The sequence below is a fragment of the Typha latifolia genome, chromosome 4 (assembly GCF_019914945.1).
Source record: "Typha latifolia isolate L0001 chromosome 4, TyphaL0001v2, whole genome shotgun sequence".
NCBI classification, from domain to species: Eukaryota; Viridiplantae; Streptophyta; class Magnoliopsida; order Poales; family Typhaceae; genus Typha; species Typha latifolia.
The window spans coordinates 10,299,476-10,324,969 of record NC_133089.1 but is presented as its reverse complement, the minus strand read 5'-3'; the positions used below and the strand labels follow the sequence as shown (position 1 = coordinate 10,324,969).

Here is a 25,494-nt window from a genome sequence, read left to right as displayed (position 1 = left end):
TTTATTCACAGTTCGACCCACCAACCATTCTAGTCATGTTGCCGTATGTTAGCTCATGAGATATCAGGCCTAACATAATGGGCCGAATTAAAAAAATAATATATCTTATTGGACGAAGTGTAATAGGCCTCTATAGAGATATTTTATTTATTTTTCATAACAATATACTTATATATTAATATCCAGTATACTAAATATTCGATGGAAGACTAAATAACAATGTGAATAGACATGTATAACGTGCCAAGTCACGAGCGATCGTAGTAGGTCAAGCTTTCGAGCCAAGCTGGCAGACAAAAGTTTAGTCTATGCTGCCCATTAACATTTTGGGCTCAGGCTGGGCTAAGCCTAACCTAGGCTCGAGATTGGCTAGGCCTAAACCGAGGTTGGGCTCGAGTCAGGCCCAATGCTCATTTCTACATATATGACTCCACTTTCATCCGTCATGCAATTTTATCAAAGCTCAATTTTATTCACCATATATAATAACATTACTGCATTAAAACAATAATTTTTTCTGCTTAACTATTGATGAACTCATGACCGTTTCTTCTTACTTCACTTTTTAAGAATAACCTAATCTTATAAACTAATTTATACTAATATAGTAACTAAATAATAATTTATCATAATACTATTTTACTAATACCTATTTCTCTTTTCTCTCATCTTCAATCCAATATTTTTATATTTTAATAGGTTACTATTTTACCTTAGAAAATACATCACTTTATATAAATTATAAAATTTCAGTTATTCTCTCTCTTCCTATCATCCATCTACTATAAAAGGTGCTTTAATCATTTACTAGAATATCTCTTTTTGTATGTCATATTAAATACAATAATTACATCACTATATTAGTTTACCGTCAAAGACCGTAATAGTTTAAGTTAGTATATGTTCTCTTATGTAAGTTTAGAAAATAAATATAACTTAATTCGTATGAAAGTTATTTTCACAGTTAAAACGCGCGCACCGATCGATGACCCGAGTCGAACTTCTTGTTCATCTCGACCCGTATACAGTTGCAAATAAAATAAGGTACACGCGTTGGGTGGTCTCCCTCTCCCTCTCCCGCTACCTATACCTCTCGGATCCTTTCTCTTCTCCCTCTCTTTTATAAACAAACTCTCTTCTCCCTTCCCGAAGAACCCTTTGTTTTTCACCGCTCACTCCGATGAGCTTCTCATCCCGAAACTCTCACTCTGCCGGTTCTTCCTCTTCGGGCGACTTCCGGAAGAGGGGAAGACCTAACTCTAACTCCAACTCCAGATCGAGAAACCCCCGCAACATTCTTCGCTCTAAGAATTCCCCCTTTACCGATTTCGGAAGGTGCCGCTCCTTCATCATTCAATCTTGCCTTCTTCTGTCATCCATCTCAATTTCGCTTCTTTACTTCTTGTTTTGGCAGTTACATGGCGGAGAAGAACCGGAAGCTGCGGGACCAGTTCGAGACCGACGCCTCCACTTCATCCACAGGTCCCGGCGATGACGGAAAGGGCATCTTCGATGGGGTTTCTATTTTCGTTGATGGGTTTACAATCCCCTCAAGTCAGGAGCTCAAGGGGTATATGCTGAAGCATGGGGGAAGGTTCGTGAACTACTTTTCAAGGCATACTGTGACCCATATCATCTGCAACAATCTTCCTGATAGCAAGATGAAGAATTTGAGGTACCAATGAGTGAATTGTTCAGCTTTATCTGCTTCGGTCTTTCTTGCGCTGACCTTGGTTGCTTTTCTTTCCTTCAGGGCATTCAGCAGGGGGCTCCCAGTTGTCAAACCAGCATGGGTGGTTGATTCTGTGGCAGCTAGTAGGCTTTTGAGCTGTAAATTTCTCCCTCTTCTTCAAAGTGCATTCATTTGTTCGATAATTATATTTTTGTATAGATATCATGACTTGTCTATGTTAAAGCATCATAAGCATTTCTGATGAATATTAGGCCTCATTAGTTCAAAGTTGTAAAATATCTCTTTATGTAATTCGTATTATTTCTTGAATCCCTAGAGAATGTCCAGGTTATCTAGGTGGGTTTACTACAGATGAATGTGGCTGGCTAGCTGCTATGAAGAAAGTCAGAGACATGAATATAGGGCTTTTGCTATCAATTCCATGATAGCGAGTGTCACTTTTGACTTCATTGATGTGTCATGCTATGTTTCTAACTCATGTTAGACTGAGAACGTTAGTAATGGAGCAATAGTATTGTTTGTAATTTGAAGCACATAGGCCAAGATGCAGTGGATATAGCAACATAGGCCATGGTGGGTCAACTATGGTTGAATTTCAGCAAAACTGAGAAGGGGCAATTGTGTCCCCTCACCCCCCTTTCGCTCTGCCTCTGAGTGTGTGCTTTTGAAGTCATCTTAATTGGTCACCCGAAACTTACATAGGAATAAGGAATGTACTGTGTAGTTGAGCTGTATCTTTTCTCACCTTGGGTGTGGATTTAATGTACCTCTTTATTTTTTTCTACTCATATTGGCCCGTGGTTTTTTACCCTAGGCCACATCAAGTTAGTAGAGCTTCATAAAACAACTCACACATTTTAACTACAAAAAAGAAATTTGATTATGGGTTGTTAAGAAAAAAATAAAAAAATAAAGGGACTTACACCACTTGTATATTTCAAATAAATGTAAGTACATATAGGAGACAATCATTGTCCCTAAAATGTTTTCTTGAGATATCTTCCAAACAATTAATGCTCTTTGCTTTGACCAATCTTGATACACATTGGAAGGAATAAAGTTCAAAGCACAAAGGGAGTGAAGTGTGTAAAAGTTGAGCAAATCGGTCTAAGTGAAGACTGTCCACGAGCAAGTCTTTCACTCAAAGTCATGCCATTTGAGAATTTGAGTCACCGCCAAAATGGCTATATCCATTTTACTATCAGCGAATGTAAATCGCTGGTGATTAGCACACATTGTTGGTAATACTATATTACTATTTTAGGAAAACCATTGTATTCTGGGTTAGAAAGTTGAGATAAGAAATAGAAAAAGGTAGGTGAAATTTGAAATAGTGTATTTTGTTGACAAATAAATGTGGGTTGGATATGGTGACTATGGTCCAAAATGGTTTTTTGAGATTTTTGACTTGCATAAATAGTCAATATGGCTTTTCTAGTACCTCAGTACAATCATTATTTTTGTGTGGGTATCTTGCACAAGATATACTTCCTAATATGGACAGTGCTGGGTGGCACTTAAGCCCTTATTTGATTTGAGTTCAACGGGGTTGAGTAACTAAATATCTTTTTATCCCTAACCAAGTTCACTCTCTAATAAATAAAATAAATACAAAATTTAAATTCTAACATAAATTTAAATTGATTCTAATTTTACTCTTGATATGATTTAAATCTTATCACTTTTATCATTAAAGTTGAATGGCATTTTGGTCCATTAATTTTATATCATATTATTTCCCTCCAAAACTAATACGTTTTTTCACTTTTTCACATCACAGTAAAAGTAATAATTACACTTTATTCTAGTTCCTAACCAAAACTATATTTTTTTAGCCTTATTCAAGGTACCTAAACAAAACTAAGAAATAAGGTCAGCTAATTAAATTCAGTGCTTAGCCTCAAACCAAATATAACCTAAATTTTTTGCCATGATTAGTATTATTTTTATAGCTATACATAGTGATTGGACAAGTTTTACACTTTTACTCACTAGTTCAAAGTGTAGTGCACAATTATCATGAAGATTTACTCATGCATTTTTTAGTTATTTAGTGCTCTCTCTTTCTCTATATCTCTATACACAGACACACATTAAATATCCTACTACATACTCTATTCACATAAGAAGGGCAGCTGCATCCAAAGTTGACAAAGCAACTCTTGATACTCACACCATGATCTTGGCATGATCTGCTGATTAATTGAATAAATAATTATAAGTAATATGTATGTCTATATTTATGTAGATATCTTATATACTGTAGATAATAAACCTATGTTAAATTGTATGTATATATACCTTGGAGGATGACAACTAGTGTGAGAGTATGTGGTTTGCCACCATGGACTATGTGGTGATGGTTTTCAAGTTCTCCAGTAGTGGTGGTAAGGTTAGATACCTCTTACACTCTCTATATACCATATTGGTGGGAGCCTTATGCTATAGGGTTTCTATTATTTGTACACATGCATGCAAAAAATATTTTAGCATTTTGAGTTAGTTCAACTATGTCGGCTAATACTTTCCTTTTCTTTTTCTCTCCAAAGGGGTTCCTTACGGGCTAAGCGAGTATGTGAATGAAACCTGTAAACAACAAAAGCTTTATTCTTTCTTTTATCAAAAGAGCAATCCAAGTTTGGGCCATGTTGAGATGGCTGTCACTCCAGATCCAGACAGTGACAATGAAGGCTCCTTCTCCACTGATAAAGTATCCAGACAATCAGTGTCATCAGAACAGTCCCAGAAAATCATGTATGAAGGGGAAAGTTCTGAAGAATTTGCATGTTTTGAGGATCGAAGTACTGATCAACGAAAAACTACAGCGTCAAAAGATACTGATTCCCAGGATGAGCAAAATGTTCTAGATGCCACTGAGTCCGACTGTAGGTCTATACATAGTATCAATAATCCTAATTCTAAGGAAGCTTTGGATATAAAAAGCACAAAGGATTCCAATCAGGGACACTCAACTCTCACAGATCCAAATTTTGTCGAGAACTATTTCAAGGCAAGATGCTGAAACATTTACTTCCATAATTTCTATCCTTATTGCCAATCCTCTTAATCGTTATTTTGAGCATTATGCAACAGCTCATAAATCTATACCTTTTTTAACAGAAAAGTGAATTGTTCATTTTTGGGCAATGTAATGCTCTTTATGTTTGTGTTGCTTTGTGAGTTAATTTATGTACTTTCTGTTGTGCTTGTGAGTATGAAAACAGTCTTCCAAATTGTGCTGTTGAATTGGATAGCTTATGATATTTGCTAATTCTAATCAGAGACGCTATAAACTGTTGAATGTTCTTTTTAATGATTCATGGAAAATGAGCAAGTTCTTAGTATTTGTTTTGTTTCTCAATCACTTCGTATGACTATTGAAACAATCTGCGAGTTATAATCTGCTATAGACATAATGGGCCTGTTTTCCTTTCAAGGAGACCCTACAATTTCATGTCATATTGTTTCTGAAGTTTATATTGTCGATAAGTCTATTCTATACCAATTCTATTTCTGTAAGATGAGGCGATTTTAAATAGTGAGTAGCGACTACTGAGTAATATGAGGATTCTCTACCTATATTAATTGTTCTCATCTTGTTGATGTTATGACATTGACTTGCACTTCCTAAATAATTATGCCAGTCTTTCTCTGCTTATATTTTATTTCTGAAAGTTCTCAATGTATATGTAGAGTGGTCTACCTGTACCTACAATGCAGTACATATTTGAAAGCTAGAGAGTAGAGACTAGTATACAATTGAAATTCTTTATTATTTAATATGAACCGGCTGCATTGAACTTGTTAGCCAGAGAGTCGGGAATAAAAGAACCTGCATTTTTCATGGGTTTTCCACTTGCTGTAGAAACACCATATCCTGTTTGTACTTTGTAGCATCTATAAGATACAGTTTAAAGTTTATCTCTGTTTTTATCTCTTAGATCTTGTTTCTTGACTGATTGACCAAGTAATTATCAAATATTATATATAATTTGAACCATTTCAGCTGTCTTTTGGTGTGGAAAAGATCATTTAAATTTTATTATGTATGATAAAAAGTAGTTTGGAGAGGTTCCAGGAGTTCATTTGATGCTATGGATGCTTTTCTACAATGAAATTGGAAAATGGAATTGCCAAATTAAAATTTGAAAGATTCATTAATGGTTTATGACTAGAAGGCATCCAAAAGTGGTATGAACTGGATTATCTTTTCTTTTTTTCCTTAGGGTTCGTTTGATTCTACATTATGGGGGCTTTATTTGTGAGCAAAGCCGCTTATAGGTGCAAATGCTGAGCGAATCACGGTTGTTAAGAAACTTGAACTCGAGATCAAAAGGGACTTATTGAGGTTTTTAGTCTAACTATTTTGCCCTTACTATCACCTTGTGCTCATTTTTGAATCGAAATTTTGGAAGTTGGGAGAAAAGTCACCTTTTTCAGCTTTATTCAAGGATAGTGATTACATTAGGTTGTCCAACCCTTCCAACAAACATTATTAGAGGAAAAATGATACGGATCTCACTTATATGCTGAGATTGCACTGCATTTACCTACTATGAATGTCTCTTGACTCGGCATCCAGATTGGCAATTATGTCGGTCTTAGTTGACTTAAAATATTACTAGCTTTAGACTGTCATTTGGTTGAACTTGTTTTCTGTCTACTAGTGTCTTACTTGTGTTTAGTACTTATCACCGAGCAAATGTTGAAAGCTTTAATGATTGCAGAAGTATTTAGTGTATGTAGTGTGCTGTGAGGTATCTCTGTGTACATGATGGTGTTAAATGGACGAATGGAGTCAAGTTTCAAGGTGTCAAGACTCGAAGAGCATTCTTATGTAGAGAACTGGGGTTAAACGCAAATTGGGGACTTAGCTTTATTTTGCTGATATATATATATATATATATATATATATATATATATTTGAAGTATCTGACATGCTAAGCAACTCCAAAGTCCAAACTTGGCATGTTGGGTAAAAGTGGAGCTGAGGGAGTGTCAGATAGACACATGACATGGATTCAAGTTTCGATGTGTCAAGAGCATTCTGATGCAGAGACCGGGGTGAAATGTAATTTGGCAACAGCTTTATTTTGCTGATGCATTTATATATATATTTCTAAAGTTTTGAAGTATCTGACATGCTAAACAACTCCAAACTTGGCACGTTGGGGGTAAAATTGGAGCTGAGGGTGTGTCAGATGTTGCTTGTGGAGATCTAATTATAGGCCTTCAACTTTCCTAGAATTATAGGCCCTTGACTTAGTGGATTGTCTACCTCCTTACACAGCTAGGGCAACTAGGGTGAGAGAGAGAGAGGTGGTATTTCAGCAGTGACAATGGCATGCAGCGGCAGTATAAGTTAGATCTCTCCCTCTCCTCTTTGTTTGTGCTTATGTGGAAAAACTGACAGGCTCATTTTGGTGCATATTAGGCAGCAAATAAATCATTGATTGTATCATTGATTGGTACATGATATTTCTTTAATTGTATCATGAGCTTTTAGTTAATAACTTCTATGATATAACTATAATATCATTTATTTGTTAGCCTTGTCCTACTGCAGAATTCTAGGCTGCATTTTATTGGAACTTGGAGGAATCGATATCGTAAACGTTTTTCCAATATATTGGGTGAAGCCAAAAACAACAGTTCAGATTCTGATCCTCGCACTGACAGGAAGAAAGTCACTATTATCCATATAGACATGGTACTATGCTTTCTCCCAATGGGAAACTTCATATAGATGGTAATCCTTTAAGTCGAGGAAGTTTTTAATGTGTATTTTTGTGTGTATGTTCTAGAGAGAGACAGAGATCGAGATAGATCTTTCTCAGCGCTGAATTCCTTTGATATTTTGCTCGCCTTTGTGAACTATTTTTCTGGTTTGCTGTAACACCTTCTTTGTATTATACAGGACTGCTTTTTTGTGTCTGTCATTGTCAGAAATTTCCCTGAGTTGCTTGATAAGCCAGTAGCTGTATGCCATTCTGACAATCCAAAAGGGACTGCAGAAATATCATCTGCAAACTATCCTGCACGAGATTATGGTGCATTTTATTTTCATGTTAGAAATATGAGAACTTGATGACTTACTTAATGCTGGACCATGATGTAATTGTTGGCATCCAGGAGTGAAGGCTGGGATGTTTGTGAGGGATGCCAAGAGTCGCTGCCCTCACTTAGTCATCTTCCCTTATGACTTTGAGGCGTATGAGGAGGTAATATTTGTTGTTTGTTCATATTTTGATGTCATAATTTTATTTGGTCTACTCATACTTCTTAAGTTGCTCTGTCTCCTGTTTCACTGCACTTGCAGGTAGCTGATCAGTTTTACACTGTATTGCATAAACATTGCAACAGAGTTCAGGTTTTTTTAATACTCTTCCAAGTTCTTGGGAATTCCATTGACTAATCATCTTAATGCCCCTATGAACATTGTGAGCAAGCTAGTCAGCTTTCATTATTTCTTCTGAAAACTGCAGGCTTTGAGCTGTGATGAAGCTTTTCTGGATATGACTGGACATAGCAATGATGATCCTGAGCATCTGGCTTTGATGATTAGGGAGGAGATAATACAGACAACTAGATGTACTGCTAGTGCAGGGATTGCTGAGAATTTGCTCCTTGCTCGTCTTGCAACTAGATCAGCTAAACCAAATGGTCAATGCTTCATTCCGTCTGAGAAGGTATATTTTGTAAGAAAGTAATTTCTGAATTAAGTTATTTTATTCCGTGCATGATTTGGCTGATTTGGAAAAAGAATCTTAATCAGCCAATTTGAAAAAGTCTAAATCGTCTTGTCATTAAAATTCTAATTACTGATTAATCCTAATCAGCCAGAACCTTTCAATTGCTGATTAAATTGTTTAAATTGTCTTATCATTCTAATCAGCTAGCAAATTGTGGAAATTAAATTCTAATCAACTTGATTTAGTTTGGTTTACCAAATATTAAAATTTAGGAAAATTGCAGTAGTTTACCCCCTGTGGTTTGGTCTAATTGCACGAAACTCTCCCGTACTTTCAATTTAAGTATTTAACCTCCTATTGTCTGGACTAAAGTGCAACAAATACTTTTTTTATCATATTTGACGGTATCAACCATCGAACAACTTTTGTTGGCATAAAAATATTTATATGACGAAAATATCCCTTCCACCAAATGAGAAACATTATTCACCCATGACTTAATACATAGTTGCAAAATTGTCATTTCACCTTCTCGTTAATGGCAGAATAACAATTGCACTTTAGTATTAATAATAGGAGGTTTAAGTACTTAAGTTGAAAGTATAGAGATGGTTTCATACAATTGGGTCAAACCTCAAGGAGGTAAATTGCAATTTTGTTTTAAAAATTAGTCCACATATTGGAAAGTAAGATCACTTTAATTAATTGGATATTTTTGGTTATTACCCATAATTAGAGATACCAAACCTTAGTATATATAAATTCCCAAATATCTAGATCTTAGACCTGTGGGGGTTAGTACTCATATCTAGATTAGATGGATATCCATTATTAGACCTAATGAGTTTTGTACCTGTATACGAGTTTAGCTTGAGACAAATATTAGAAAATTGTGTTTGGCAAGAAAATTCACCTTTTGAATCTGCATAAAATTTAAATTTTAAAGATTTGAGCTATCATGCATTTACAGCTCATGATAGTGTTGTGAGTCTCATGAAGGTTGTTTAGTAGGGCGCTCTCAGGCGAATCTCAGGGCATGCATACTTGGATTTCAACTTGTAGTATCCTTGAGGCGATCTTTGCCTGAACCCTTGCACATAGGGGGTAAATAACTATCTTAAAGAGCATGTTGGTTTGCTACACAATACAAGAACTGCTACAAGTAGGAAATTTGTTATTTTGTATATAATAATAAATGTTTGGTATAATGAGTTTTCTATAGAAAAGCTAGATCAACGAAACTATGAATCTCAAAATTGGTCGATCCCGAGTTGGAATAGCCAATTCGGATCGGGATTGGCCATAACGATCTTGACCTAAAACTAGTATGGTGACATGGTTTCGGTCTAGGATTAGCCATATCGGCTGATTCGGCTAATCTGTCTCAGCTAAAACTTAGCCTTATCGACCAACATTAGCAATATTGGCTGAAAATAATTTTTTTAATATTCAGATTTAATCTAAAATGTATCTAACCTAGGAGATTAATAATGGATATCATCAATTGCCTTTTTTTAAAATTTTTAGTTTTTACTCTCTATCTCTCACACACACTCTCCTCTCACTCTCACACTTCACTGAGCTTATTTATGACCAATCTGTTAAGCCCCTTCAGCTAGTCCACAAGTTAGTGAGCTCGAATCAATTTTTTTTTTTTTTTAATTTCTCTTCACTCTTTTTTCACTCATTGTTTAACTCTTCTTTATAGAACAATAGGAAGAGAGATGCAATAGTAATTTACGAGTTTACAAATTTGTCAAATTCAAGTCCAAATTTATTATAGTTTTGAGTGAGTTTTTTATTTGGTTTTTAGGCTTCATATGTGACTAAATTTTATTTTCTTAATTTTCAGCATTTTAAATAATATTTAAATTTATTTGTAATTAAAAATAGTCCGATCTGAATACGATGACTGATACGATTGATACAACCGATACGGCTGATACATATCGATTTTTTTTCTAATGGCCAATCTTGATATCTAGTTTCAAAACCTTGAATGAAACACAATTATATACTCGATGTGCACTGCCATCTTTAGGGCGTTAACTAGCTAATGGGTGTTAACTAGCTAATGGGCCTAACAAGGAAACATCGATAGAGGGGTCATCATTTACGTCTGATAAGTACTTATGAGTTGTCTACTTTGAATTCCCTTTTATATACTCTTTGCAATTTGCTTGTATAAGAGAAATAAAAGAGTCCAGGTCATTTTGGGAAAGAGAGGGAGGAGTTTGTCCTTATATATACTATTGGGGGTGTAGGGAACCTCTAATAGTAGATTTGAGGACAATCTGTCCCTGAGGGATTTTAGTGGGCTAGGCCCATGTGGTTGTTGGGATAAAGGTGGTGGATAAGGGATAAACCTCCCTTTGTCCAGTTGACTTTTTTTTCCTGGATGAAATAAAAGGAACCCTAGCTTTGTCCTTGTGAGTGGTGTAGTGAGGACCAAAAGGTTTGCAACAAGAGGACTTATTGTTCTGCTGTCTCTGCAGCTTGTGCTACGCCATTTACATTACAGAGTTGTCCTCTGTAGTACCTATATATAAACCACAACATCCAGACTTAGTAAGTGTTGTGCATTTCTAATATGCACTGGATTCAAAGATCTCATATGGTGCTGCAACCATTTAGTTTTGCCTCCTACCATTTCATAATAATAAGCGCGATGAGGAGATATCTTATTAGGGCACTAATATTAGGACTACAAGGGACCGGGAGGTGTAGGTCTCAAATTAACAAGTGCAAGTGCAAGCAAATGAACTAAGGATATCGATATAAGATAAGGATACGATACAATATGGATAACCTGGTAACAGAACCTTGAAAATTAAGGAGCGAAAGGAGACTAGAGATTGATATAAGTATTTCATTCATTTTTTTTTAAGTTTGAAGTCTTCTTTTTATAATTTTGTATGGGAATGGCAATTTCAGATTTGACTGTAGCAAGGAATTCTGAGTTATTAAATTATATATTTCTTGTAGATTTGTGATGCTCTAGAAAATAGACACTAACAAGCTATTGTCTTTGCTCTTGGTTGGCTTCCTTTTTTTGCTAATGAGGATTGATAGAGTGAATAATATGAGTATACGTCGACAACCGATGATGGATAGGGCATCATCTATCAAGTGAAAGTTGCGGAGGCTCTTAGTGATGTTAGGAAGGTGAAATAGAACGGAAAAGTTTTTTGCTGGGTAAAATGAGTTGGTAAAGTTGTTGACTAGTTGTAGATGTGTCAATTCTTCTTTTGAAATTTGAACCATGATATTGAAGTAAAGTTATTCTTATGTACATGCTCTTATAATTTTAGCATGAGCGATGAAAATTGTTTAACTCACCAATTGTTCTAAAAGTTTAAGTTGGTATAGAATGGTAGATTTTTTTAATATATTCTGAAACTCGTCACTTCTGGCCTTGAGATATTTTAATAGACTCAAGAAATGAATTTGATGGTAGAGGTTTTATATAATTGACATATATGCTAATAGGATTAGAACTAACGACCTCCTATTCTAGTACCATGTTAACTTACTTATTGCTCTAAAAATTAAATTGTTAGAGAATGATAGGTTTAATTTTTTTTATTCTAACAAACATAAGAGGGAATAAGTACATTGTGGAGGGGAAAATTCAGTTGTTGGGGAGCTAGTGTTTTAGATTAGCATACTGAATTTCTCTTAGGTTTTGTTCCATTTTAAGATTCAAAGTATGTCTTGTGAAAGGCCATCATGTCATCCAAGGACTCACGCATCAGTTGGCACAATCTGTCTGCCCGCAATATCTTGTGCTGGCAGGGAAATGACACAAGAAATGGATCATGGAGCAGGATCCTTTTGTATTACTTTGTGCCTGCTGCATGAAACATTAAGTTGCAGACAAATTTTGATGAGTAATTTACATTATCAAATTTTTTCTGGGTTCATTTCTTGTCATTACTCAATAAATTTTAAAATCTTATGCTTTTGCATTATATTTAGTGTCCAATGTGAGAAACAATGTCATTAGTCCTTTCTTACGGCCCTTCATTGCAGGTGCATGACTATTTGAGTAATCTTCCAATCAAGGCACTTCCTGGCATTGGACATACCCTAGCAGAAAAACTGAAATATAGGCAAGTCCAAACTTGTGGTCAGCTGCGCATGATTTCAAAGGTTTGTATTGAATGGAGTTCACATATTTGATCATTGATTCTTGGAAGGTACACTAGATTGTGCTAGAAAGATTTTAGTCTGACTTGCCTTAATACAATGCTATTGCTTGCTTGTCCTTATGTTAACAGGAGAATATATGACAATCAATTCTCTGGTTTCAGCTGTTTACTTTCTAGATTCAGCATCATAATCTAGCAATGAATTTCAATATACTTGATATAATATAATATAATGCAATGTAACATTGTAATATAAGGATAATTATACTGATAGTCTGATGCCCACAAAACTATAGCCAAATATGACTTGCACCACCCTAATCTAGTTTTCTTCCTTGTTCAATTAGACTTGGCCGTGGCAGCCCTAGCACCACTAGAGCCGCTGCCTCTACCTTTCCCATTGTCTGGCTGTACCCTATCACTCCAAGGAGCAGCCATCTTCCTTACATATAACCTTCCCTATGACTACCGCCTCCACCTCATGCCCTAATCGCATCCTCCACCACCACCGACGCCTAGGCCTTCTAATATGCCATTGTAATGGAGAGAAAGCATCGAGAGATGAAGAACCAAAGCCGCACTATTGTGGTCGGTCGAGACAGCTGCTACTCGGCTCGGTCGATGACGACACTTGGTGGACTGGCTGCAAGACAGAGGACACCGGGGACTTTTTAAGGCCAGAGGGCTTCCTCTTCGACCATCTGTAGATGTTAAAGCACTTAATCCGCTGTCCAGGCTCTCGCATCTGCACAAGTGGAGCGAAGGGCAAAAGGTCTTTGCTTCCGATGTGATGAGCGTTTCACATCGAACACCACTATGCACAGACGATGGGTAGTGTAATGCTAATTGATAATCAAGAGGACGTTGAGGAGGATGTTGCTGCTGAGGAGGAGCGCAGAGGTGAATCGGAGCTGAACCAAGAGGAGTACATGGAGGAAGATATTCTAGCGGAGATCTCTTCAAGTGGACTGCTTGATCAAGAAGCGATGTGTACACAACTTTTTAGATCAACGGTTGGCCAAGGGGCTTAGATTAGAAGAGGAGCCCACAACAATGTTTGAAGTGGCGATCGGTGATGGCACGAAGTTGGAGGCAGGAAGTCTTTTTCACTGGGTTGGAATACAGATGTAAGGACATGAGCTTATCGTCGATTTGTTCTCCCTTGCCCTTCGAGGAGTTGACATTATCCTAAGCACATTATGGTTGTAGAACCTAGAATCAGTGGCTTTAGATTTCAGCACCATGTGGCTGACGTTTAAGCGCGACAATAAGGTCGTGCAGTTTGATAGAGTTCGAGCGCCATCTAGTCCTACTTTGCAGCCCATGACGGGACTATCGAGGCCAAGGGAGATGGTCTACTTGCTGCTCATGACACCAGCAATCCCTGAGGCCACTCCAAGCTCAAATATAAATGTTAAATTGTGTCGTTTACTGACTGAATTTTCTGCTGTGTTCGAGGAACCAAAGGGGCTGCCACCAACCAGAAATTTAGACCACTCCATCGAGATTACTCTCGGGGCTGACCCAATCAACGTGCGACCTTTATAAGTATTCGCACATCCCGAAAGAAGAGATCACAAAGATGGTGATGAAGATGATAGATGAAGACATCATTCGATCGAGTAGAAGTGCCTACTTGTCTCCCGTCTTGTCAGTGTGGAAGAAAGACGGGTGATGATGGTTTTGTGTAGATTATTGAGCCTCAAACTCCATCACCGTCAATTTCTAGTATCCAATGCCGGTGATAGAATAGCTTTTGGATGAATTGGCGAGAGTGGCATACTTCAGCAAGTTGACTCGTGCACCAGATACCACCAAATACGGGTTGATTTCGTCGATGTGCACAAGACAACATTTTGCACCCACGAAGGACACTGATTTTTTGGTTATGTCATTCGGTTTAACAAATGCTCCAGTGTTCCAGGATTCGTTGGTTCGTCTTAGTTTTCTTTGACGATATTTTTGTCTACAACTGGAGCTTTGAAAAGCATTTGCAACACCTTCGCAAAGTGCTAAAATTTTTGGAGGCAAAGAAGGTGAAGATGTCTAAGTGTTTGTAGGGCGTGCAAAAGGTGAAATATCTAGGCCGTGTGATCTTCAATAAGGGAGTAGCGACCGACTCGAGCAAAATTGCATGTATGCTCAATTGGTTGCTCTTGAAGATTATGCACGAGCTTCGGGGATTCCTCAGGGCTACTACCGGATGTTCATTGCTGAATATCAAAAGATAGCTTCACCTCTCACGGCGCTATTGAAGAAGGATGTATTTGAGTGGAGCGATAAAGCCACTACTGCGTTTGAAGAATTAAAATCAGCAATCATGTCAGCGCTGGTTTTGGTGCTATCGGACTTCACCAGAGGCTTTGTGATTGAATGCGATGCATCGGGAGGTGGAATAAGTGCTGTTTTTATGCAAGGTCGGCCAATAGCGTTCATTAGCAAAGCCTTGTTCTGAAGATCGCAACAATTCTCAACATACGAAGGGAAACATTGGCTATTATCCATGCCATCACCAAATGGAGGCCATACTTGATTAAGCGTCAGTCCACCATCCACACGGACCAGAGGAGCCTTTCCTACTTTATAAAGTCAGAGGATACACACCCCGCCATAGTAGTGATGGGTGACTAAACTTTTTGGGAATGACTATGATCTACAATACAAGGGCTTAGATAATCAGGTGGCGGACATGCTGTCGTGCCAAAACCGATAGGGCTGAACTTGTTACCTACTTAGCCCCTATTTTCCCCCTAGTCGAGGAGCTGAGAGGAGCAGGTATAGCTGACCCAAGCATTAAGGGTCTCTTGCAAGAAATAGCAACAAATCCGGAGAGTCATCCAAAGTTGGAGGATTAAGAGCGCATCCAAGTGGTCGCGGTTTCTTACTTGCGGTCTCAGGTGCTTGACCACTTCCACACCACCCCAAAGGCAGGCTATGAGGGTGTCTTGAGGATATATAAAAGATTCTCTCGGAGCTATACCTGATCCAGAATGCGAAAGGATGTATGGGCTGATGGGGGGTACGAGATATGCCAACGGGCAAAATTTGAGACGTTGAAACTAGCTAGACTACCAGTACCAAATCGAGTTTGAGAAGATATTTTTATAGACTTCATAGAAGGCTGTGGATTTTCAGTAATATTTGTTATGGTGGACAGGTTGAGCAAATACGCTCACTTTTAGCCTTGGCGTACCCTTTTCCGACGAAAATTGTCGTCGAATTTGTTGTCCAAAATGTTGCCAAACTTCATGTTATGACACGACAATGTTTCAGATCGTAATCAAGTGTTCATCGACGAGTTTTGGACAAAATATTTTAGATTGCAAGGCATCCATTTGGACTTTAGCTCAGCATATTATCCTCAAATCGACGGCCAAATGTAAGTGGTGAATTGGAGGATTGAACAATACCTTTGCTTTTTTGTAGGAGATTGTTCGGGACGTTGGTTGGAGTATTTGCCATTGGCCGATTGGTCGTACAACACTACTCAGCACAATAGCACTAGATTGTCACTGTTTGAGGTGGTTTACGGCCGCCGCACCAGTTTTGTGCGTTTATGACAGATCGGCTACTTCGGACCGCACGGAGGTGGACATGGCATTCTTGGCCAGAGATGAGACCTTATTACAGTTGCTAGCACACATGAGGACAGCCTAGAATCACTAGAAGCAAATGTATGATCGAAGACATTGTGAGCAAGAGTATGATGTTGATGATATAGTTTATGTTTAGGTACAATCTTATTGCCAAGTAACGCTGTGGCTGGTGTGAAACCAAAAACTGTGCATCGATTTTTTGGTCCTTTCAAAGTGTTGGAGAGGATTGGGCCTACTGCATATCGTTTGAAGCTACAAGAGGGAACATGTGTGCACCCCGTGTTCCATGTCTCGCTACTGAAGGTGAGAATCACCATTGACTAGATTGTTGGAGATACTTTCCCGAGCCCAGAGAATGAGATCGAGTTGGTCGAGTTGGTTTGTGTGCTGGCTAGGCAATGTCAGAGACATGAGGGGAGATTGGACAAAGATACTCGTTGAGTGGCTTAGCAAACCATTCGACAATGCTACTTGGGAGTCCGAGACTGACATTATGGACTGCTTCCCATAGGGAAGCATGGTGGCAATGACAGTTAGACCCAGACCGAGTTGTGGCTGCCTTGGAGACCTTGGGTTCAATACCAAAGGTGGAGATTAGGGGCTTCGCAATTTAGTCCCTAAGTTATCTTTATTCATTTTCAACATTGTTATTTGCTTATTGAGTTGTATTTCATTTTAGACCCTGTGGATGGGTTAGTCGGACTCTAACCCAGTCAAGTTAGACTGATATGAGTTGACTAGATAGCCACTATATATATTGTGGTGTGCACCTAAGTCAAATTATCTTGGAATAATCAAATCTTTAAGGTCATCTTCCTCCTCCCTTGTTCAACTAGACCCAGCCGCGATAGCCCTAGTTCTAGAGCCGTCGCTGCTACCTTCCCCTTCATTTGGCCATGCCCTCACATCGAGGAGCGGCCCACCTTCCTTACCTATCACCTTCCCTACAACTACCCCCTCCACCTCATGCCCTAACCTCATCCTCCACTACCATCGACGCCTAGGCCGACCACCACCCATCACCTCGGCCTCCAAACCTCCATCCATTCTGTTTGATCAGTTCCTACATCGCTGATCTATTTCTCCACCAAGTTTACAAACTGTTCTGATTGTTGGATCAAGAGATCTCGTCGTCTCAAGTATCCGTGGAAGTCCAGCTTTCATACCTTTGCCCGTAATTGGATTCCATTTATAGATTTGGACTCTCCTCATTTTTGTGAGTTCAAATCTTTATTTAGATTCCAAGGCTAAGGTGTTTTTGCAAAAACTTCACTTGTTACTTGATGCTTGTACTTTGCAGTGCACCCTTGACCCCCTACTTACAATCCTAGACCTTTCCATACTTTAAAATATGTGTATTTTGCCATGCTACTCATCATGTATCATTAAATTCTTCTTAAAAAATTGGATGTTTGAATCTGTACAAACAATTGCAACTGTGCATTCTAAATGAGATACAATTCTTTATATTCTTCACAAATTTGTTGAGCACAGACAAGATAGCGACAAGTTCTTCCAAGTTGGATTTCTGTGCCTGCAGTACTGGGTGTTTTGGTTAGCCATTGGAACGATAGGTGATGACTGAGACAGTGGCTCAGGGGTGCACCTTCATGCTGAATTCCAACACAAGGTTTGAATGGGATTATTAAAGGTTGGCACTCGATAGGAATGGGTCTGCTCAGGGTCGGCATGATCTGAGAACTAAGGACGACTCCCCAGTATCTGTATTCATAAGGCATTAGTATTGTAGACATTGACCTAAGCTGATTGACATGCCCCAACGGGGATCTACGGGCAAATTCTTCTCAACTCCAAGTACAGAAAGAATCTCCATTCTGTGAATTGGAGCCAACTTTTTTTGTTTATTTTCACATAGAGAACTTATGTATTTATATCTTCTTTTTTTGACTGTTAAGTCGAGATAATCTTGGACTATGAATGATCTTGAACTGTGAAGAAAACATCAACTAAGAAGGATCATAAAGTAATAAGTAAATTTGCTTAAGTTGTTCTTTCTGAGCACTGCCTTTTGGAATAAAATATTGTCATTTTCTGGGTGAACATATGATATTTGAGAAAAAAACCCATTATGAAACCTTCAGAAGCAATCTTTAGTTTCACAAATATGGTATCAACTGTTATTTAGGTTCATAGGACTTTGGTTTAGCCCCTACATTATTGTTGCCACGGGAAGAGCTTTTGACCTAGGAGCATCAAATGCCGCATTACTTAGTTACTTTCATGTAAGGAAGATCAAAATAGAGAGTCAATCCTCCTTATCCATGCATATTGATGCACAGCAAAAATGTAGTGATGCCACCTTTTTGTTTTTATGGTTCTACTTTAAAGTATCACTATTGAAGATATCTTACCTATTTCTCTTGTGGAAGAATTTTTTTTTTTTCATGCTGCTAATATTTTCTTTAGTGTGATATTCAACTATCTGATCTATTCTCTTTTGCTTTTCTTTTCTAATTGCTTTTTCCTACTTTACATCTATGGTATGTGGACAAGCTTAGTTACTGCATTTTGTTCCTTTCAATAGGAAGCTCTCCACAATGACTTTGGGAAAAAGATCGGTGATATGTTATGGAATTATTGCCGAGGAATTGATCATCGACTAGTTGAAGTTGTGCAGGTTTGACAACAGATACTTCCTAGAATCCCATGCATTCTGAATGGAGTTTTTTAGTTCTCTGATCTGATGTTATGATATATATTATGTAACTGTACGAGAGGGTTCATATAGCTCATATTACTGATTTTTATGTCCTCTTGCTTTAGCATAATTAGTTCAGCCTGTTTGGAATGTTGAGGTAATTAATCCTGTTTATTCCTATATCTCGATTGCAGTACTTCTTTATGAAATATTTCAGAAAAATAAACAAGTTTGATTCTTTTATGGATCTTCTTCTTTTGACTTTCCTTCACAATGTGCCCTTTTTGTTCTTTATGGACTATCTGCATACATACAAGGGTGAAAAGTCAAATTAGTTTCGATGATTATCTAGAAGCAAATGCACATCTTCTAATCAATTACTAAAGAAACTATATTACTAGGGTATTTTGTTTGTTAGGCCCATCTTTGCCTAAAATATGAAAAAACCCTCTCATTTAAGTCACTTCCACTACTTGGATCTCTCAAAATACCTCAATTGTAAAAGTGAAGAAGAGTAAGTGGTGATGGTGATGGTAGTGCTGGTGTTAATGATGGTGCCTGTTGTGGCAGAAATTCCGGTATAGGTGGTGGAGGCATAGCAGGAATCATCATATCCATATTGGCTATTGGTGGAATAGTTGCATTCTTCTTGATTAAGAGGAAAACACGGAAATCTCTAAAGAAGAAAATCTTGGACAAGACAAGCCTTTCATGGCTCTTGATTCAGATTTAACTAAAGGAAAACATGTACAGGAATAAAGTCAGAGGGCACTGAAGTTATTTGTTTTTGTGTTTTGTAGCTTTACATATTACAGGGATATCATTTGTTCTTTCAACAGATACTTTTGACTCTTAAATAAGTTTTTTGACTGGATTTTGTCCATACTGCAATCATTTCTTGAAGGAGATAAACTAAAAACTAAGTAGTTTAGTTGAGTTGTCCTATTCCGTAGCTGAAAAATGAGTTGGTGGCTGAAGACATTCTAGATTTTCATGCAAGCAACCAAGAACTAAGTCAACCTTTTTTGTCCTCTACATAGTCTACCTTGTCCATATCATGGGGTGCTTGATTCTCTACTGGAAAAATTACTTTGATCAAGGTAGTGATGCTTAGAATTTTCAACTGTCTAGACCTTCTTTGTAAGGGAAGTTTCAAACTACTCAATTACAATAGTGAATCATCGAACATTGTGTTGATGTTTCACCATGCTTAAGAAGTTTTCTATGATAAAAAAAGGTGTCTTGGTGTGTTCACGTGTTTACTTTTCTTACTCGTATTTGGCCTTTTGATATTCTATTCTTGGGTTCTCCCTCACCGACTTTAGTTTGTTTGTTTTTTTTTTTTTTTTTTTCAAAATACGATTCTTAATCGTGATTCTAAATCTAGTTGGATTCAGTTTTTAGCTTAAGCTTTTAGAGTGGCTGGTGAGGTAATATTGTATCATAGTCTAGTTTTTTAAGACCTTATTTATTGCAGGAATAAAGTCAATTTTAGAATAAGTATTCCTCTTTCTTATTTTCAAAATGAGATCTTTATTTTGGGAATAACTATTGTTATATTCACTTGTATTCTGAAATAAAGGTATAATAATTATCTTTGATGTGATATAAAGTGAAGAAAAAGATAATTTTTTTTTATAATAAAATTACCATAAATACTTTTTGATTTGATATAAAGTAGGTTGATTGGATAAATATCAATGGTATTAGTAATTAAGTTAGTATGTGATATAAGATAAAATTTTGATGAATAGTATTTATATTCTAGAATAGGGTTATTATGATGTTTAGTTGTTATTCTGGAATAAAAAGTTGTATTTTAGAATAAGAAAAAAAGTTATTCTTAAAGTGAACGGGGCTAAAGATCTAGAGTCCAAACCTTGTTTAGCCCTATTTAATCATATATTCTATTATCTATTGCGCAATGTGGAGGGCAGCATCTTTCGTTTGTCCATGCAAAGTATTTAGAGGCCAGGCCATATGTGAGAGGGCGTGTTTAAGGAATAATATATGCTGTTGGTTTGTTACTTAATAGTTTAAGCTTTCGGGTTATTAATTTAACACTATTAAATGATGCCTTACCTTTTCTCCTAACTTCCTCCCAATCTTTCTTTGCATAAATGAGATACAAATGTATTCTGCAAAGACATGTTTAGTTTATAAGTTTTTGCTACTACTTGTGTTAATAAAAGAATCTACTAGACTAATTTGCTAGAAATATTTTACATGGTCATGTTTTTGGTGTCTCTTTGTCTTTCAGTCATAATGCTTGTTTACTAGTTATTGTTTCTCTTGGCATATTCATGGAATGAGGGAAATCCATTGCATTTATTGTGTAAAAACAGTAGGTAATGCAATGACTAATGATGCTTTAAGCCTTTAACAATAATGTCCTCAATTATCTGGTAATTATGACGTAACTCTTAAAGCCATTTATATTTCGTGTTTGCTATGCTAAATTTATCCTTGCTTACTCTCGTTATGGATTGCCTTGTCGATACGTTGTCAAGAGCCCTAGTGTGCTATTGGCACACTGACAACACCTCTAAATAGTTTTCTAATGATATTTATACATATTTTAAATTCTAATCTTTTATTGCTATATAATATTGTAAAAGACTTTGATATAGTAATAATCATGGAAAAAAGTATGATTCCACACATAATATCAACTTATCAATTATCAAATAATTATCAAATAATTTCTCTTTCCCTTTAATTTCTATGATTTAGAGTATTTTATATAGATTTAGCACAAAATGTTAGATCTATGTAGAATGCCTCTTACAAATGATGGATCTAACTTCGTTTTGCTACATCTAGGATGACTAATGATTAATCTCGGATTTGGTTTCTTAACAAAAGAGACTAGAAGAGAAAAATATGAAAAAGAAAACCTTTTGATGGGATTTGAAATTTCAATCATTAGATCGGCCTATCCTAGATCTTGCTTTCTCTTCATTTTCTTACTTTTGGTTTGGGAGATAAGCCTACCAACAAAGGACCTCAAAAATGGGTCTCTTCGAGTAAGCTTAGTAGGTATCCAGTAGCACTCAGGACATCCTGCTTGCTATCTTTTCCATATTTATTGAGCCAAATGGGGCGATTTAGACAATGTCACATGTTAGCATGGGGCGACACACGTCAACGATGACACTCTCCCGTGCCACGTGTCAGCACACCACAAGCACAACCTTGTCTATCTCGTGCTGACCAACATGACAATCCTTGACCCTCATAATATGCTATTCCTTCTTGTACTTTCTCTGTCATTTCTCATATCCTATAACAACAATAGTAAGCTGCTAATCCCAACTATTTGGGTTGACTTTGTGGATCCTTCTCTTCCATTAGGGCCTATGCAATTAAGGTTCACATTAGTAAGGATCATTTTCATAGTTTTCTTGGCACAAATTACAATACTTTATTTGGGTTTTGGACCATCTATTGGGATATTATATTGGACCAGCTATTGAGATATATAATATTTAGTGTGCACAAGCAATATTCAATTATTTTCTTACCTTGGATATTGCACTTCTAGGTTTTTCTTTTCTGTTCATGATTTGAATTGTTTACTCAAATTCCATCTAATGAGCACTTGTATTATTTTTCTCTGTTACTGGTGGAGCGGTCAAAGAAATTGTCATCACTGTCACAAAAATAGAAGAGAGAAGTTAAATAGTACTAACAATTTATTCCATAAAAATAGTGTGTTCTCCATGATACATCACTCCTCCTAAATAGAGAACAATTTTAATTTCTAAAGCAAATAAAACTAAAAATTACTAGGAATCTGATCTAGATAGGAAACAATAATTAAGAAAGATGCTTGCAATAGCAAACCTACATTGGAGACCTCGAGATTAGGAATCTTATGAAAATTAGAAAATCTCTGGGAATAGGATTTCTATGAGAATTAAGAAACCCTTAAGATTAAGAATCCTATGAAAATCAGGACATGCTTGATATTACATCAGTCACTCAAGTTGTCTAACATTCTGAATCTGATATATCTCGTGTTCACAAGATTACTAGTTTTCATGCGTGTCACTGAAGCACTACAATCATCTTTTTCTTGACATGAATTTAGGTGACTTATTGTAACTAGACTACTAGTATCTGGCTGGAAATTGGTACAGAAGAGTGATTCTTGTTGTGTTATCTTGCCAATCCATATCAGGTTATTTCACTCGGTGACTGTATAGTACTAGCATCAATTGGTACAGAATGGCAGAAAGTGTTACTAAATTTATCATCATCTAACATACAAAATATGACATGGAAGTGTCTTGCTTGTCATACTGCCATTTGAAAGAATTGCTTTATTTCTGTGATTGCTTTGTCACTGTTTTCATCCTGTAATAGTTGCCGTTTTTACTCTATGTTTGCATTCAAGATGAGCTACATATTGGCTTTCCAACTCTTACTGCTTCCTGTTTCAGTCAGAAATACCTATTTTAAAGGTCATCTGGTCTCTTTAGAAAATCTATTACCATTATGGAACTAGTTTCTTACTACTATGTTTTTTACTTTTTACTGCCAACTATCTATTGTTTGCTTGCTGATTGATGTGATTCCTTCAGACTTTTTCTACGTAGATATACATGCATTCTTAAGTGAATCCGTTTCAATGTGCTCACTTTTCGTCCTCTGTGTGAGGTCATACAGGAAGCAAAATCTGTTGGTGCAGAAGTGAACTGGGGAGTTAGGTTTAATAACAGCAGTGATGTGGGTATTTTGTTTCAAGGATAGAAAGTTGTTGTTGTTTCTCTTCTTGAGTTCCTTTTACTCTTATTTTTCCTAACAATACTGTATCATGAAAATTTCAGTCTGAGAACTTTCTTATGAACCTCTGCAAGGAGGTCTCATTACGCTTGCAAGGATGTGGAGTACAAGGTCACACAATAACACTTAAGGTATTTTTGTTGTAGGTGTTCCTTCATTATAGTTTTTCATCTATTCACACCATAAAGATGTTTCAGAGAAGTGGTAGCCTTAAAAGTGGCAACAATATCATTTTAACTTCAGATACTTTCCTTGTGTTTTCTTAGGTGAAGAAGAGAAGGAAAGGGGCTGAAGAGCCAGTGAAGTATATGGGATGTGGTGACTGTGAAACTGTGAGCCGCTCAGTGACGGTATAATACAGTGGACATTTGTTATTATTTTCCTCATGTTTGTGGAATGTACATGTGCATTCAAACCAGTACTTGTGTTTCTGTGTGATTATGATGCCATAATTTTAGCGCAAATAAAATGTGAATAGCTAGCACAATTAGCAGTAAAATTGCACATTCAATCTCTTATATTTGTGAAGAATTCCAGTTCATATATTTAACTATAATCTTGTCAATTGCATTGATGCACGCTGATGAGCCAATCGATATGAAACACATTCACAATATTCTATTATTTTTTTCATATGTTTCCTATGGGAAGATATTTAGCTCCTTCTCTAAATTTCTTTCTCCTTTCCTAGATTCCTGTTGCCACTGATAATGTGATGTCTCTACAGCGAATAGCAAAACAAATTTTTGTATCTTTTCATATAGGTAAGTTCATCTGACACTTTATTTAATCCAAAATTTAACTTTTTCTCTTGTAAGGTGAATATCCATGTCTTATTGCATTAATAGTGTCTTATTATGTCTACTAAGTGCTAACCAAAATATAGTGGAAATTTTCTAAGTCCATGTAGTGTCAGTTCTTTATTTCACAAAATGGTTTCACAAGCTTCGACCTGCTTAAACCACATATCTCGCTTGTTACTCATGTAATCACATTATAGCTTAGCACGTTGACCAGAACATAATAACCGGAATACGACTTTTGTACACCATACCCTGAATATAATCGGAAATTCTGAACGTGACACAAATACAACCTATTTGATATTTGTGGTAGGCGAGTCAACCCATTTACGATACAAACCTGTGTATGCTAAACATGACCTTGTTAAAGGTCTTGGCTTCATGTCAGATTGAAAATTGCCACCTTAACATTTGGTACATCAAGGCTTTAAGATGTGAGACAAAATTATCCTCCAATGAAATGATGGTTGATAAGAAAATTATGCATACAATTGGAGCAATATGGTTAAAATAGAAGCTGCCTTAAGATGGCGGGGAATTTCAAACTGATTGGAGAAGGCATGATAACATTTGGTTTAGGAGACAGGTAGTTGAATGGAGGAAAATGATCTCAAGTACAAGTAGGTAGAAATAGCGGCCTTTGTGATTATTGTTGTTTCTCTTTATGTTCTAAGTTCTAACTACTTGTCTTGCCTTTCAGAAGTTTGATGCTTTTTAGTTAATTTGTGGTGTTTTAGATTTTTATGATTTTGTACTACTTGTCCTTGTTATTTAATCTAATATGTGCATGTTGGAGCAATTGTTTGTTGCAGTGGCAGACTGCCAGTTACATGTTTTGCTCTGCATTTTCCTTGAATTATGTTTCCATATTCTTTGTTAAGGAAACTGAAGTGATATCTGAATTTAGATGTCAAGGAAGTCCGTGGTGTTGGATTAAAAGTATCACGGCTTGAAAGTGTAGGTACAACGCGAAAAGGTGAGGACAACAGTTTCATTTTTTTTTTTTTAATGTGCATATGTAAAAAGTTGTTTTACAGTTATATAAATATATAGTTAGTAAATATTCTAACATATCTTGCTTATTTTTTTCTTGATTTATTAGTAGACCCTCT

The 25,494-nt window shown here is 36.7% G+C and overlaps 1 protein-coding gene across 1 annotated transcript in view; it reads left to right on the top strand.

Moving 5' to 3' along the window:
- The first annotated feature begins 1,068 nt into the window (after positions 1–1,068).
- Positions 1,069–25,494, top strand: part of LOC140786505 (DNA repair protein REV1) — a 45,336-nt gene continuing 20,910 nt past the window's right edge. The window contains exons 1-16 of the mRNA XM_073134987.1: positions 1,069–1,335; positions 1,415–1,675; positions 1,754–1,830; positions 4,243–4,703; positions 7,260–7,403; positions 7,611–7,743; positions 7,826–7,914; positions 8,013–8,063; positions 8,179–8,382; positions 12,418–12,537; positions 18,678–18,770; positions 23,463–23,522; positions 23,624–23,710; positions 23,846–23,929; positions 24,271–24,343; positions 25,290–25,358. Of these exons, the coding sequence (XP_072991088.1) occupies positions 1,181–1,335; positions 1,415–1,675; positions 1,754–1,830; positions 4,243–4,703; positions 7,260–7,403; positions 7,611–7,743; positions 7,826–7,914; positions 8,013–8,063; positions 8,179–8,382; positions 12,418–12,537; positions 18,678–18,770; positions 23,463–23,522; positions 23,624–23,710; positions 23,846–23,929; positions 24,271–24,343; positions 25,290–25,358 (2,161 nt within the window). The 5' untranslated portion in view covers positions 1,069–1,180. The remainder of the gene's footprint in view (positions 1,336–1,414; positions 1,676–1,753; positions 1,831–4,242; positions 4,704–7,259; positions 7,404–7,610; positions 7,744–7,825; positions 7,915–8,012; positions 8,064–8,178; positions 8,383–12,417; positions 12,538–18,677; positions 18,771–23,462; positions 23,523–23,623; positions 23,711–23,845; positions 23,930–24,270; positions 24,344–25,289; positions 25,359–25,494) is intronic.